At 42.8% G+C, this 16,712-nt stretch overlaps 1 protein-coding gene across 7 annotated transcripts in view; it reads right to left on the bottom strand.

Moving 5' to 3' along the window:
- The window catches only part of LOC137521308 (sorting nexin-19-like), a 106,130-nt gene that overhangs the window by 45,258 nt on the left and 44,160 nt on the right, over window positions 1-16,712 (bottom strand). For all 7 annotated transcript variants that reach the window (XM_068240409.1, XM_068240408.1, XM_068240403.1 and 4 more), the window contains exons 4-6: window positions 12,456-12,556; window positions 6,573-6,692; window positions 3,701-3,831 (exon numbers count right to left, since the gene is read on the bottom strand). In XM_068240409.1, the coding sequence (XP_068096510.1) occupies window positions 3,701-3,831; window positions 6,573-6,692; window positions 12,456-12,556 (352 nt within the window). The remainder of the gene's footprint in view (window positions 1-3,700; window positions 3,832-6,572; window positions 6,693-12,455; window positions 12,557-16,712) is intronic.

Raw genomic sequence — 16,712 nt, forward strand, 5'->3', positions numbered from 1 at the left:
CCCTTGAGCGCTGCTACTGTTTTTGAACAATCACAAGGCATTGTGGAACATTTTTCCCTTGTTGCAACTTTTCTCCTACTCATAACTAGCATATTTGGGGGTTCTAACATGTTTAGAGGCTTTGCTATTAACCTTTTAAGTTAACCCATTGACTTTAATGGAACTTGTGAATTAGCTTTGATGGAACTACCCGAAGTTCAAGGACATTTTCTGGAGACTGCCAGAGGTGCTCTTGCCCATCCCTACTATTTTTCTTACAAATGATGACGTCAGCAGATATCATTTCTCAGAGGTATGTGTGGGATTCTGAACTAGGACTTAAGGTCAAGAAGAACTGTTAACTTATGCCTGGACTGGGGTTTACTTTTTTTCCTTTCCAGATGAAAAATGCATTCGTTTTTTTCTGCAGTTGAATATAAAGAATATTTCAGGACTACAAATACACACTTATGATTCACTAGGAGGAGAGAGGTGTTCTCACAATTCCCAAGTTACAGATGAGAGTTCACTGTCTTTTAACAAGTTTTACATTTCAGAATAAGCGCTGACATTTGTACTAGAAGACGAGGGAATATTCTGTAACATCTACATCAGCTACAATTCAGCAGATGAACCACTCTGGCGGTAAAATCAGCCCACTACAAATTCATCTGAAAACACAAATGCAGCTAAAATTACCTGATCAATTTCTGCCTAGATCAGCACTGTCTCCCGATTGGATTGGAAATTGAAAATCCACAGCGGTAGTTAGATTAAATTACAGTAAAGCAGCAGGTGTAATAACAGTGGTAATCATGGTGATATAGATCCAAATTTTAATACAGCAAATTGTCCGCTGATAGGATCAGATTTCAATGTAGTCACAGCTCCATTTCAATTGCCATCATTTCATTCATTTAGTTTGGAAGATCATCTGTATCCCTCATTACTGTATCATACAGTATGTGAAGAATGGACAATGAATATAGCCATTTTTCCAGAATAACTTGAAACGAATAGAGAACTACAGGAATTGCATATTATTTACAGAGCATATATCATATGCTGACATGTATACTTATTTTAAATGGCAACCAGGTTTAATTCTGCAATCTTTTATGGAAATGTTATTTATTCCATATACTTTTCAAAGTACTTCTGTGAGGGTCTGAAAACTCATCACATGATTTAATGCTTAGTTAAAGCAAACCCGAACTGAGAAATAAAAGTTAAAACAACATCATATTGACCTCCTGGGTAGTCTACTCATCAATCTCTTTCTCCTCTCCCCCTTCCTGATCCTCCACTGTGATCGATGGAATTCTCCGTCCTCCATTTTAAAAAGAGCAATGACCATGAAACAGCTTCTGGGTCAGTACTCTATTAACCAGTAATATTGCTTGACCCATAAGGAAACATGGACATTAACCTTGCACATCAGTTGCCCTTTCAGTTATAACTGACAGCAACTGATATAGTGGGAAAAGGCCATAAGGCTTTTTAGCTCTGTTAAGATCTAGTCAGAACTGGAAGGAATTGTTAAAGTGAACCTCCGGACTAAAAATCTACTCAGCAGAATTGAAAAGGCTTGGTGTTTCCTTAACAGTTTCACAGCATCAGAACTTTGTTTTTCTTACCAAAGCATCATTTTTAGCTGCATTTTTAGCTAAGCTCCACCCATCAAAGAAAACTGCCCGGGCTTTTCCCCCCTGATGCTGTGCAAAGCATGATGGGATTTCCTATGTTGTTATTCACGTTGCCTAGCAACTGAGAGGGGTGATCAGCACACAGGACAGTTGGAACTGTGTCTCATGCTCCCTGTCACCTCCTTTCAACCAAAAAGGATGGCTGCCCTCAAGAAATCACAAACATTTGCTGGTTCTTTTAAAAAATGGTGGGTAATAGATTATATTACCTATCGATTTTAATTAACATAACTAATGTAACTTAATGACAGTATGTTTGTTTAGGCTGAAGTTCCTCTTTAAGAGGCCCATACACTTACCGATTTTCCCGCCGATATACAGCCGATTCGATCACGGTGATCGAATCGGCTGTGAAATCGTCACGCACATGCTGACTTAACGATCGATTTCCGTCCAAAATCGATTGTTCCCGACAATTCCCATCGTTCCATCCGTGCGGAAGATTTCCCTCGATCGCCGGCGGGTCGGGAGTGCCTCAATAGTGGCGTTCGAATGCCTGACAACCGACGCCAGCGGCAATACATTACCGGAGAAGAGACCGCGGAGAGAACGGGGACTCACGCCGGCAGGAGAAGGTAATGTATGCGGCAGGGGGCAATTGCGTCAGTGGCAGCTGAAATCGATTTGCAATCTGTTTGTAGTAAAGGCAGCCATATGATCCCTCCCTGATCAGATTTGATCAGAGAGGGATCTATCGGTTGGTCGATCTGATGGAAAGTCATCGACCAGTGTATGGCCACCTTAAACCAGATGGATTCTGTCCTGGGTTACTCAGTAATACTTATTATAGTAATACTATAATCAGGGGTGTAACTGTAGGGGAACAACCCCTGTAACCACAGGGGGGCCTCTTGGGGAAGTGGGGGGGGGGGGGGGGCTACTACTAACCTTCCCTTCCTCTGATACAGGGGACCATCCTCCAGATCAAGTTTTTTTGTGGCTACACTTCTTATAAGTGTGAAGGCAATGATGGCCCTAGGCTGTGAAGGTCACCAAATGGAGGCAAGGGAAGGGGTGTGAACATGGGAGTCCCTATTTAAGTCTTGTTGGGGGGCACAAATTATTAGTTACACCACTGACTATAATCAAGAAAATCAAGCAGGCTTTGCAAAGGCTGCACACTCTAACAAACGATTACTTGTGTTTGTAAAATAAAGCTAAAATACACTTCAATAAAATTATACAGAACATCTGTTTTAAATTTTTTTTTTTTTAAGGATTAAAAATCAATTTAAAGCTCAATTACTGAAAATTAAGGACCTCTATTTCTGCTTAGCATTGTCCTAAAATGTGATAACAAATAGAAGAAAGCTCTGTTACTGGCCAGCAGGTACTGTAGCTGCTGCGGGAGAGCCTCTGGCTTTGGCTGTACCACATTCTGGGAATTGTACAAACAGGCAGATATAATCCCAGCAGCTGAGCCTCTATTGTATCAGCAGCACTTTATTACTTGTATATTCATACGTGCGGCTTTGGGCCCCATGCCAGGAGTGGGTCTCAGCGGTTAAAGGCTGGCTGGTGGCCAAGCTCTGTTGTTTACAACCAGCACAATTGTCTGGAAGATGTTAAATGCAAAATAGTCATGGTGGAAAGTTTATGTGTGGCAAAGCTGACATGATTACAATATGCTCTTTGCTTCTTCTGCTCTGACTTCTGTGAATCCAATAATGAATGCCACAGGAGGCAAAAGATGCCACTTAATGTCTATCACAAACAGATTACATGCCAACTGTGCAGGGGTAAGTAGGAGCTAGTGAGATGTGTCCATGCCAAAGTACTCAGGATCATTATACAGAATGTACTTCTGTGTGAGAAACACATTTCCTGAACAAGTAACCAAGATCAAAACCCCTTTGTCCACAGTGTTCAAGGTAAAGCCTGTCACAATTTGCAAAAAAGGAAAAACCACCCCATCACCCCTGGTCAAATACACCTGATCTAGAATCATAGGTAAAACATTGCTGAAATTCTGGGACTGTACCCAGAGAAGCACTAGCATAAAGCATTGTACTCACTTGGCACTTTTCTTGCTGTCATTCTGAGCTTTCCCGTCTACTTCATTCTCACTCAGCTCATCCGTTGGGCTCTGTGGTTCAGATCGAGGAAATGCTGTTTTCAGAGTGTCGACAATGGCATTCACCACAATCTGCCCCATTAAAGGAAATAAAACAGTTACTGTTTGAATGTTTAGAAATCTGAGTTGCATTGTGCATCTGTTTTTAACCACTTAAGGACCAGGGATGCTTTGCCTGATTTGTGCTGCGTGGACTCTCCAGCCCGCTGCACAGATCAGGATTATGCCAGGGCGATCCGACTTACCCCCTTTTTTTCCCACTAGGGGGATGTCCTGCTGGCGGGGTCTGATCACAGCCGGCTTGCTGCATTTTGCGGGGAGGGGGGCTCTTCAAAGCCCCCCTCCGCATCGTTTTCGGCGCTCCCTTCCTCTCCGTCCCTCCCTCTCCCTCCATGGGCTGCGCAGGACGGATATCCGTCCTGCGCATTGTAGGATAGGCTTCAGCCTATCATATGCCAGCAATCCCCCGCCAATCAGAGGCCGGGGATCGCCGATCTGCCTTACGGCGCGCTGCTGCGCTGCAGCGCCGTATAATGTAAACAGCAGGGATATCTTCCCCGCATGTTTACATTTTGCCGGCGAGCCGCGATCGGCGGCTCTCCGGCTGTTCACGGAGACACCCTCTGTGAACTGAAATGGAAAGGCCGCCGTTTCCATGGAAAACCACTTAAGACCTGCCGACGCCTATCGGCGTTAGGCGGTCGTTAAGTGGAGTCCAGAGAAGGTCACTGTACCATCACAGCAATAAAAAAAATGACTTGTGTAGATTTTGAATCTTATAAAGAAGAATGAAATCACTGATCTGAAACACCACACATGACCAACCCTTTCTTATAACATGCTATGTGTGGAACTACCTACTGTACAGAATATTACAGCACAGTGTTCTCCCCAGAATTTTTTTCCACCCGGGTGGCATGAAAAAGTAGCCGGGTGGAGCAGCAGAATTAAGGTATAGTCAAGAGTAAAGGAAACTTAATCAAAACCCAATTCTCTTCATACATAAAAGAAACCGATAAGCCATCTATGTTCCCCATAGCAACTTTTCTCTATAAAGTTTCTATTGCATAGTGAAAGCAACGTCTGATTGCCATGGGCAACAGGGATACATCTCATCTCTTAACAAAACAACCTGTAATGTGGAAAGTTGTTCAATGTATCTAAATCCCTGGATGTGCAAATACAGTTTTCAAAACTATTCAACCCCCAATGCTGTAAAGGGTTTTAGGGAATTTAGTGTACATATGTGACTGTGTTCAGAATGAAATCTTACAAGGACTTTTTAAAGAACCAAAAGTAACTAAAAATGACATCAATTGTTTTTGTAATACAGTATTAAATGTTTTTTTTTTGGGTGATTTCTTCATTGACAATTATTCAACCCCTTAAAAGACTACCACTCTTAAGAACAGAGGTTCATTCAAGTGTTTTCGATCAGGTATTGAAAACACCTGTGGATGTTAACGAACAGCTATCAAGTATAATAAGCACCAATTAGGCAGATTTAAAATGACTGCGACACTCAGCTCCTTCTAGACATTTACTGGAGTGTTTACAAACATGGTGAAGTCAAAGGAATGGTCCATGAAGACAAGATAAGAGGTGATTTCTCTTCACAGGAAGGGCAATGGCTACAAGAAGATTGCAAAGATGTTAAACATACCAAAAGACACCATAGGAAGCATAATTCGCAAATTCAAAGCAAAGAGCACTGTTGAAACGCTACCTGGTCATGGCAGAAAGAAGATGCTGACTTCGACTGCTGTGCGCTACCTGAAGCGCAAAGTGGAGAAAAGCCCTCATGTGACTGCTGGGGAACTGAAAAAAGATTTGTCAGATGCGGGTACTGAAGTTTCAGCTCAGACAATAAGGCGCACACTGCGTAATGATGGGCTCCATGCCAGAACTCCCAGGCCCCCCTTGCTGTCTCCAAAGAAGAAGAAGAGTCGACTGTAGTATGCCAAAAATCATGTGGACAAACCACTAAAGTTTTGGGATAGTGTTCTGTGGACTGATGAAACAAAATTAGAACTGTTTGGGCCCATGGATCAACGCTATGTTTGAAGGAGGAAGAACAAGGCCTATGAAGAAAAGAACACCTTGCCTACTGTGAAGCATGGCAGGGGGTCAATCATGCTTTGGGGCTGTTTTGCTTCTGCAGGTACAGGGAAGCTTCAACGTGTGCAAGGTACCATGAATTCTCTTCAGTACCAGGAGATAGTGGATGAAAATGTGATGCAGTCTGTCACAAACCTGAGGCTTGGGAGACATTGGACCTTTCAACAGGACAATGATCCCAAGCATACCTCCAAGTCCACTAGAGGATGGTTGCAGATTAAAAGGCTGGAACATTTTGGAGTGGCCATCACAGTCACCAGACTTAAATCCGATTGAGAACCTCTGGTGGAACGCAGTTGCAGCGCACAAGCCTAAGAATGTGACTGAACTGGAGGCTTTTTCCCATGAAGAATGGGCTAAGATACCCGTAGATCGCTGCAAGACACTTGTATCAAGCTATGCTTCACCTTTAAAAGCTGTTATATCTGGAAAAGGATGTTGTACTAAGTACTAAGAATAAATGTCATTTGGGGGTTGAATAAAACTGATGATGCGAGCACAGAAAAGACATCTGTGGAAATTTCATTATAAATGTTATATTTGTCTGACTTACAAGTGCCTCTTTGCTTTTGATCATTTCAGTCATCTTGTTTACAATTAAATCAATGTCAAACTGGCCAAAACACTCAATTTCAGTGGGGGTTGAATAATTTTGAACACAACTGTAGATTGTATGAAATATTCTCCTGTGATACCTTATCGATTCGGGACACCAGGAAGGGCTTCTTCACAAAAGCAATGCGGGCGTCAGTGTTTAAGGCCAGGAACTCCTGCACTTCCTCACTGCTGGCAATCTCCGGAACGGCACAAAGTTGCTGCACAAAATGAAACACTGTTAAAAGGTTTATATTCCAAGGTTAACTGTAGTAATCTTGACCCTCAGAATTTTTTAGTACCGATCTCTGCAGTATGCCTGCTTAGGTCTGAGTTTGTACATTAAAATATGAATCAACAAACTGCAATATATGTACAAATATGAGGAATGAAACTTGCCATCACAGCCAACAGAGAAGAAAACAAGCTGGCATCAGGGCCAGCACTACAACTCAAGGAAAAGGCACAATTGCCCCAGGGACCCTAAGCGCTTCCGTGCCCAACTCTTGAGCTTCTCCCCCTCGCCCCAGACATGTGCCCCAAGGGGGCTTCTGTCCAGTTTTTGGCAGGGTTGTAACTCACCTCTCCCAGAGTGTTGCTGCATCTCCATACCCTCTGGTTGCCTCTTCTCCATGACATGTCATTATGTACAACATGAGCTAGGTCACTGAGAAGAGGCAGCAAGCAGGGAAAAGGACGGTGAGCACAGACAGAGCAGTGTATCGCTACAGGTGAGTTGCAATGCTGCTACAAAAGATGCAGGGGCCTCAGGGAGCACAGCACAAGTGAGAGGGAAGATTGGGGGGGGGGGGCAGTTTAATAAGGGTAGAATTTACTGGTGGGTGGAGGTGATTTTTGCCCTTGGGCACCAGTGGAGCTTAAAAGGACCCTGGTTGGAACGTAGCCGAAGCTAAACATAGTACCACATGTCTAGCTAATTCTCTCCTGGTGTATGCCAGCATTGCACAGACCACCTACACAGTATTGTGTAGAAAAACGCTCATCGTTCACAGTAAACAAGCTGAAAGCCGTGCATGTTTGGCAATGGTTTGCTATTTATTTGGATGTTTTAGACAACAAAATCCATCAAATAAACATTTGTTCCTTTGTGACGTTACAGCTTGTGAGACAACTGTTCCATTTGGACACTATCAAACAGGGCGAATTACTTCATAAATGCTTGCACTTGTTAGTTTGTGGTTCCAGAACAATATTGAATGATTAATATCACATCATAGCCCATGCTATTTTGTGACTGAGGCTTTTCTAGAAAGGCACAGTAATGGCGCTTGCAATAAAAACCCCAGTCCTGGCATAGTTTTATATGCATAAAACAACATAAATTTAAATTAGAGTTATAAAGTTGTACACACACAAAAGTAGATTTTGCAAATCAAAATGGAAACTACTTGCGCCTTCATTTCAGAGTTCTCATGAACGGAAAGCTGCCTGCTCACACTCAGCTAACATGAAACACTCCCTCTTTTGGCTGACAGCCTATGGTGACTTCTGACCTACTGCCTTCATGCCTTTGTATGGTTTTCATGTAGTTTGCTGTCCTTTTAAGCTACTAAAAAGGTCTCCTGACAGTTTAGTTTCATGGACTTCACTTAGTTACCTAACCAAAGATAAAGTCACACCACCAAAGACAAAGTCACATGTATATTAAAAAAGGTTTCCAAAGTGGTCAGTCCAGACACTAGGGTCACCACTCACCAGGACTAAAGACTACTTTGTGCCTCTTAGGATTAGTTCACATCAGGGTGGGGCCAAGGTAGAGGCGAGAGAGGCTCCAGCCTCAGGGTGCAGTGTAGATGGTGGTGCACAACTCACTTAGCTATTATTCCCCTATTGTGTTTGAAGCAGAGAGAAATAAGAAAAGGGGATACATGGCAGTGACAGCAAGCCAGATAACTAGAGATTAAGGTGTTGTAGGGATCTCCGATTTAGTCGAATAGCAATCATGTGTGACGGCTGGGGTGGGTGGGAGGGATGGAGGGGCGCAATTTGGTGCCTCAGTCTTGCTGGAGGACCTTGTCCCAGCTCTGGTTCAAATGATGTGCATAATTTCAAGCTGTGACGCTGTATGTGAACACACCATCCATACAATTGTAAGGGCATGTTACCATCTTGTTGTTGGAACACATCATATTAGCCAAAGGCACTTTCTACTGAGCGTTTTGGGATAGCATACAAAACCCTGCATGTTACATTGCAGTTCTTCATGCAATAAAAAATAACAAGGACACTGTAAACTGTGTTGTGTGCATGGAGTTATGTTGGGTTGTAGTGCAGGTGTTACACAACACATAGTGTGTGAACTTAGTCCTCACGTGTGTACAATGCTTGTCATCTGGCAGGTATCAGGGCTTGGCCCAACGAGTGACAGCCAGTGAATCAAGTGCTCGTGCAGCAGAGTTACCAGGAAGTGGCATACCAGCAGGAGCCACGCAGCTCTGAGTCTGTATATAGGCTAATGTCAAGGAGAAATAAACCGCTTTTACACTGTACTATGCTGACAGCAAATAAACCATTATACACAAATACACAAGCTCCTGGAGGGGTGTCCCATGGTACTCTTTTTGAGAGACGACTGGACATGGAGACGCAGCTATTTTAGACATATATTGTAGAATTGAAGTGGTGTGACTCTGTTCATGGTTGTCATCTCCAGACCTAGAACAGTTATATAGGTCTGTGGAGCTCAATTTAATTGGTTATATCTGCCTTGACTATCCATGTTGTATCTGCAGTGTAGTGTGAACCTAGCCTGCTCTATATCTGGCTTCAGTTTAATTTTCCTTTGCTTTGGCATGGTCTTCTGTTATGTATAAAGGAATGAGAATCAAGCCTGATCACAAATTGGACTCACTCCTTCCTGGCTCACCAAGCAGCTCTCACTGGCCAAATGTCTGAGTCTTTATTTTATGGTGCTCGTACATGGATTAGAGGGTAGTTGTGTTCAGTTTGCCTATTATAGTTCTTCTAGTGAAAGTGATGAACCTGTAAACCAGGGCCTCGTGCATGGAAACAATCTGTGCTCGTTTCCCATGGTTGGGTCTTATTTCTTGCAACTCAGTGAGTGGGGAATAGTACAGCCATTTCAAGAGAACTAAGTCATTCTCAGATACAAAGAGGAAAGCAAAGGGAGTGCACAGACTTCTTCTGATCAACCTCTCCCATAAGATTGAAAATGTGATTAGAAAATTCACAGACAAAACACAGGTAAACGGATAACTGATTCAGCACTGCGTAAAATGTTGGCGCTTTATAGATACAACAAATAAATAATCAAGTCCTTATCACCCTTTATTTATATATTTAAATCAAAGGGGGGGGGGGGGGGGGGGGAGGTCACGACTGGGAGCATGGGACACTACAGCTCTACTTTGTGCTCTCCTCGTAGAACACACAGAGGAGGGGAAACAGTGAAGAGGGGCGGGGAGCGGCATAGCAGATGCGGGAAGAGGCAGTGAAGTCCACAGAGGTGGGAAAGGGGTGTAGTGAACGCACCGATAGGGCATGCTAAAGGCATCCCTCTCCAACAAAGAATGTCCCTTCCTTTTCTAAGCGGCTGACAAGCTCCTTGTTGGCAATTTCGAGGGAGATGATGCAGCAGCCGGGGGGTGGGGTTTGGCCACAGGAGAGAAGGAAGGACACAGAGGCATGTGATGAAATCACTAACATGCTTCTGTGTCCGAAACAAACACATTTCGCCTCGGGTAAAAAAATGCTAGGAGAAAGAAATGGGGGTGAGGTACTTAAAGGACACCTGAAGTGAGATGCATATGGATGCTGCGAAATTTGTTTCCTTTTAAACGAAGTAAATTAAACGACAGCTGTCTTGCTGATCCTCTGCTTCTAATAACTTGCCAGGGCCACTGAACCACCATACAAACTAGAGGTTTGACTGTCTGACACCATTTGCCACATGCTTAATTCAGATGTCTGAGTCAGACACTACTGAGGACAAATATCAGTAGGGCACCAGGCGAGTGATATTTTAAAATAAATAAATATGGCAGCCTCCATATCAGTCTCACTCCATCTGTCCTTTAAGTAAACAGTGGCTAGCTAATAAATGTAAGCTGTGAATAAAATAAAGAGTGAGTGGCTGGAAGGGGTGGAAGTCATGCAGAAAATGGTAGCTGGCTGTTGGAAATAAGATGTTAGTTAGGTGGGTTGGAGTACCAGCAGCATGCATTTCAAACCTGTAACATTTGCTCATTTGCAAGTCTTGTTCAAATGCATAATTTTACCAGTGAAAATAACTGGGAAAATGCAGGAACACCTTTTTACACTGAATACAATATTGTTTTCTGCAAAGGGACACTGCAGTGTTTAGAAGGAACATTATCAAACTGGCATTTTATTTCTTAGTCACTGCATTTCTCTGTGTGCTTTTTTTTTTTTTTTTTTTTTTTAAAGCTAATGTAACCTCACCTTACAAAAAAGAAAAGTTAGATACTCACCTAAGGAGAGGGAAGGCTCGGTCCTAATGAGCCCCTCCCCCTTTCCCGGTGCCCGCTCCCGCTCAGGATCCCCCGTAGCAGTATTCGACCGTTTCGATCAAATACTGGCACTTCCGCCGCCGAAGGGAGGTTTCGGAAGCCTTCGGGAGCACTCGGGCTACCGAAGACTGGCCGCGCCATACTACGCATGCACGAGCGCCGTCATTGACGCACTTGCGCATGTCTATGACGTACTCGCGCGTGCGCAGTATGGAGCCGCCGGCCTTCGGGAGCCCAAGTGCTCCCGAAGACTTCCGAAGTCCCCGCGGCGGCGGATTTGACCAAAGAGCCTTCCCTCTCCTTTGGTGAGTATCGGATTTTTTAATTTTTTTTTTATAGTTGGAGATACATTAGCTTTAAATGTTTATTCTTCACAATGGGCTTGATTCACAAAGTGGTAGTAACTGTTAGCACACCTGTGAAAAGTCCCTTAGCACGCCTAAAACAGCTGTTCGCGCGTGAAACACATCACGCGCAAAGTTATGCGCGCAAAGTTTTGCGCTGCACGTGAAATGTTGCACCATTCGTGCATATTTAGCGCACGAACGGTGCAACATTTTGAGTGCAGCACATAACTTTGCGCACAATTTTTTGATGCTTTGTGCATGCTAACTACTAGCACCCTAGTTAGCATGCCCAAAGCCTTTAGGCGTGCTAACTAGGTTAGCACCGCTTTGTGAATCGAGCCCAATCTATTTCAATTGTATCTCAGCACTGCAAAATCTACAGCCAAATTATACAGAAATAGACGTGACAGTAAGCAATTTTCCTGATGATGTAACATACATTTCAGTCTAAATGGTCAATATGGAGTACCCTGTAGGACTATTATTATTACTTAGTATTTTTATAGTGCCTACATCTTCCATAGTGCTGTACAGATTATATTGTCTTTTCACAAACTGACCCTCAGAGGGGCTCACAATCTAATTCCTACCAGTCTCTATTTTGACCTATGACACTGTTTTGTTATCAAATCATTTGCATGATCTTGTTTTGTTGTGAGTTTCCGTATGTTCTACCTGTATGTTAACCCATTTATCTATTGTGCAGCGCTGCGTAATATGTTGGCGCTTTATAAATACAATAAATAATAATAATGCATCGTGTAGTGCATGTAGTCTGGGGCCCATTTAGGGGAGCCAATTAACTTGTCTGTATGTCTTTAGGGTGTGGGGAAAAAAAACACGGAGTGACCAGAGGAAACCCATGCAGACACAGGGAGAACTTACAAACTCCATGCAGATGTTGCCCGGGCTGCGATTGGAACCAGGACTCCAGTGCTGCAAGTCAAGAGTGGTTTTCATTATGCCACCGTGCTGTCCCCAAACCCTTCACTCCCCATGAAACGGAATGTCGTACAGTGTTGCTAGGGGTACTGAAATCTAATTTGTTTTTCAAGAAGATTGATGGTGGTTTTAGCAATAATGTGTTTATGTCATGTGTTGTACAGAGCATCTATTCTGTACTGACCCTTAGAAAGGACTCCAGCAAACTCTTCCGTGCCTCCACCTTCTCGCTATCCATGTTTCCAAATGGCAGGTCTGGGAGAAACTTTTTAGGCCCTTTGATATCTGAAATTGTCAATGGAAACAAAAGAGGAAAAAAAAGACTTTAGCATAAGATAATCCTTTCTAAGAGACAAGTTGACCTTATGGTACTGTAGAGTGCTATGTTAAAGTGGTCTGAAACTCAGCAATTCTTCTTTGCTCTAAAAGATTATTTATAGCCTTAATCCAACTATCAGCAACATTTTTTTTAAGCTGAACAGCATTCAAACAGTTAAACACAGCACTTCATTCTGCAGTGGAAGCTTGAGAACCAAATCCCAGGTGATAACATTGTATCAACAGAGGAATGTAAACAACGGATAAATAGTTACAGCCAGCAACAGTTAAAAATGAACTACACAAAGCTGACAAGCAGACATTTATCACTACATAGCTGCTGTATTTATATTAGGATCTAAGAATAAAATGCAATGGCAGCTCAGGCTACCTAAAGCTAAGGGGCACCTGTAGCTACCTATGACATGAAAGGGAAGTAGGGGGGAGGAGACAACAGGACCCGCCAATACATTTGTGGTGCAGTTTGGTGGGGGTTTTTTAGGTTCATGGAGGGGAAAAGTCTAGGGTTCCAAGACATCTGAGCCTTTAGGCTCCTGTGGAGTAAAACCGGGCCTGACTGCATCTACAGTAACTAGCACTGCTAATGATGATCCTGACAGTCAACAGAGTACTTAAACATAGGAGCACCCCAAATAACATCCTGCATTTTTAACAATACCTGTGAAGGTCTGTAAGGCCACCCAAGCAAAATGCATTGTAAAATATAACAAATGAGCAGTCTGTGCTAAAAGCTGAAGAATACAGTGCCAATTTTTATATGCAATACACTACCCACGATGCACAGTCTGGTCAGCTCTGCTGATGCATGCCTGCAGAACCGTGTGACAAAAATAGAAGAAAACAAGGAAGTCATTGACTCCTAATAGTAAGTAAGGGTGTTGTTGGAGCCGGAGGTCTCTAGCGTAATAGGGACAGAGTGGAATATAATCTTCTGGACACTAACTGGAGGTGAAACATGCTGCAGAGCAGCTGATACAGGACAGTTACCCTACCTTATCCACATGCCTGTTAAAACCATTAAGGGCTGGTGCACACCAAGAGCACTTCTGGGAGCTTTTAAAAACACTAGCACTTTGAAAAGTGCTTGGCTAATGTATTTATATGGGATGGACCACACCAGAGCAATGTGATTTTTTTTCCCAAACGCGGGTCCTGCAGCATTTTTGAAGCTATTACGACTCAATGTTAAATATAGGAAAAGAGGAAATTCATTCTAAAAACCGCTAGGAGAGATTTCCCTAGCGTTTATTTACAAAAGCTGATCTCCATTCCTCCTTCCGTGTCAAAGTGTAGAAGAAGGATAAAATCGCTACACAAAACGCTCCAAAATTCGTTAGGGATAAACAGAAAATCAATAGGCACATACTAGGAATCACTTCAAAAAATGCTAAGCGTTTGCGATTATGCTAGTGATTTTTGGTGAGCACCAGCCCTAAGATTCAAAGCTACCCAGCAGAGTAGTTGAAAAACAAAATGTTGAACCTGATTAGTAGCCATAGGGTAATGCATGCATTTTTCAGCAGGAACACACTGGCCTATTCATAAAAATGTATAGGTGAAATATTACAGTGCTGCCCGTAATTATTCAGAAAAAGTTACTTTTATTCCACCAGCAAGTCATTTTTTGACGGGGAATGACATAGGCGTCTCCCAAAAGATAATAACATAACTTCTCAGCTTTTATTTTCATTTGAGCAAAAAAAGTGTTTAGTCCAAAATTATTCATACCCTTTTCCATAATGAATGGAAAATCCTTTATTGGCTATTACAGCAAACGCTTACTATAATTGCAGACCAGCTTTTTGCATGTCTCCACAGGTATTTTTGCCCATTCATCTTTAGCAATGAGTTCCAAATCTTTCAGGTTGGAGGGTCTTTTTGCCATCACCCTGATCTTTAGATCCCTCCACAGATTCTCAATTGGATTCAAGTCAGGACTCTGACTGGTCCACTCTAAAACGTTAATGTTGTCTGCTAACCATTTCTTCACCCCTTTTGCTGGGTTTTGGGTCATTGTCATGCTGAAATGTCTACTAGTGCACAAGGCCAAGTTTCTCTGCAGACTGCCTGATGTTGTCGTTGAAAATCCACACGTATTGCTCCTTTTTCATAGTGCCGTTTAAGTTCCCTGGTCCATTGGCTGAAAAACACCTCCAAAGCATTAGGTTCCCACCACCATGTTTGAAAGTTGGGATGGGGTTCTTTGGGTTCAAGGATTCTCATTTTTTATTTCAAATAAAGGAAACATCATTGTGACCAAACAATTCAATTTTTGTTTCATCCATAACACAAGAAGGCCAGAAGTCTGTTTCTTTGTCCAGATGAGCATTTGCAAAGGCCAAGCAAGCTCTTGTGTGCCTTATCTGGAGAAGTGGCATCCTCCTTGATCTGTATCCGTGGAACCCAGCTGTGTGCAGTGTCCGTTGGATTGCCACCAGCAGAGTCCAGATTCACCTTGGTGGTGATCCTTTGATTCTTTTTCACATCTCTCACTATCCTGGCCATCACAGGTGTCACTCTTTGCTTCTGAACACATCCTCTGATATTTTCTACAGTGAGGAACATCTTGTATTTTTTTAATAATACTTTGCACTGTAGCTTGAAAACATAAGGGCCCTTTCACACCAGAGGCTAGTTTCGGCGTTTTACAGCCAAGACCATAGTTGGCGGTTTCCAAGGTAAAATAAAAGTCTATAGACTTTCATTTTACCTATCACACCTAAAGCAGCTTTTTTGGGCGTTGCGTTTTGAAGCTCCCCGGAGCTTTTTCAGGGCTGTTTACAGCCAAAGTAGGCTGTTGGCGTTTCAATGATAGTCAATGGAAAACGCCAACTTCAGTGTTTTCAAAGCGTTTTACAGCTGACTTGTTCACTTATTTTTATAGAAAAAAAAAAAAAAAAAAAAAAAAGGACGTTTTCATATGAGCTGTAGAACGCTTTGAAAACGCTATGTATTGGCGTTAAGCAAAAGACTGAGTTTCAGCCTTTTCTACCGCAGCCTCTAGTGTGAAAGAGCCCTGGCCTTGTAGCCTTTTCCCAACTTGTGAGCAGCCACAATACACAGCCAAAGGTCCTCACTGAGCTCCTTTGTCTTTAGCCATGACTGTCCACAAAACAACTGCAGAGAGCTGCTATTTTTCACCTGTTGAGCTGATTAAAACAGCTGTTCCCAATTAATCAGGGTAATTAGGATGCTTTAGAATGGCTTGGACTATTTGAAATGGTATAGAACTGGATTTTTTTCACAGACTGTGACAGTTTGTAATGGGTATGATTAATTTTGGACTGGACACTTTTTGCTCATATGTAAATGAAAGCTGATAATTTTTTTCCCCACAATAATACCTCTGGTACATATTCTTATCTTTTGGGAGACACCTATGTCATTTCACATAAAAACATTTCTTGCTGGTTAAATAAAAGTAACTTTAAGTCAAAATTTGCTAGGGGTGTTTATTTATTCATGTATTTATATAGCGCCAGCATATTACGCAGCGCTGTACAGAGTATATTGTCTTGTCACAAACTGTCCCTCAGAGGGGCTCACAATCTAGTCCCTACCATAGTCATATGTCTATGTATGTATCGTGTAGTGCATGTATCATAGTCTAGGACCAATTAACTTATCTGTATGTTTTTGAGATGTGGGAGGAAACCAGAGTGCCTAGAGGAAACCCATGCAGACACGGGGAGAACATCCAAACTTGTTGCAGATGTTGACCTGGCTGGGATTCGAACCGGGGACCCAGCGCTTGCAAAGCAGGAGCACTAAACACTACGCCACCGTGGGCAGCACTGTATACTGAGACAGTTTATAAAAAGAACATTTTTACCACCAGGATTAATGTGGGTTTGCATAGTTAAGTGCACAAAGCAGCATTGGAATTACTTGTTAGTGGCTTGACCACTTGAGGACCACAGTGGTAACCCCCCTAAAGACCAGACCTTTTTTTAGTAAAATGGCCACTGCAGCTTTAAGGCCAAGCTGCAGGGCCGCACAACACAGCACAGGAGTGATCCCCCCCTTTTCTCCCCACCAACAGAGCTCTCTGCTGGTGGGGTCTGATTAATTCCCCCCCCCCCCCACCCCCCATGTTTGTTTA

Source organism: Hyperolius riggenbachi, chromosome 6 (assembly GCF_040937935.1).
Source record: "Hyperolius riggenbachi isolate aHypRig1 chromosome 6, aHypRig1.pri, whole genome shotgun sequence".
NCBI lineage: Eukaryota > Metazoa > Chordata > Amphibia > Anura > Hyperoliidae > Hyperolius > Hyperolius riggenbachi.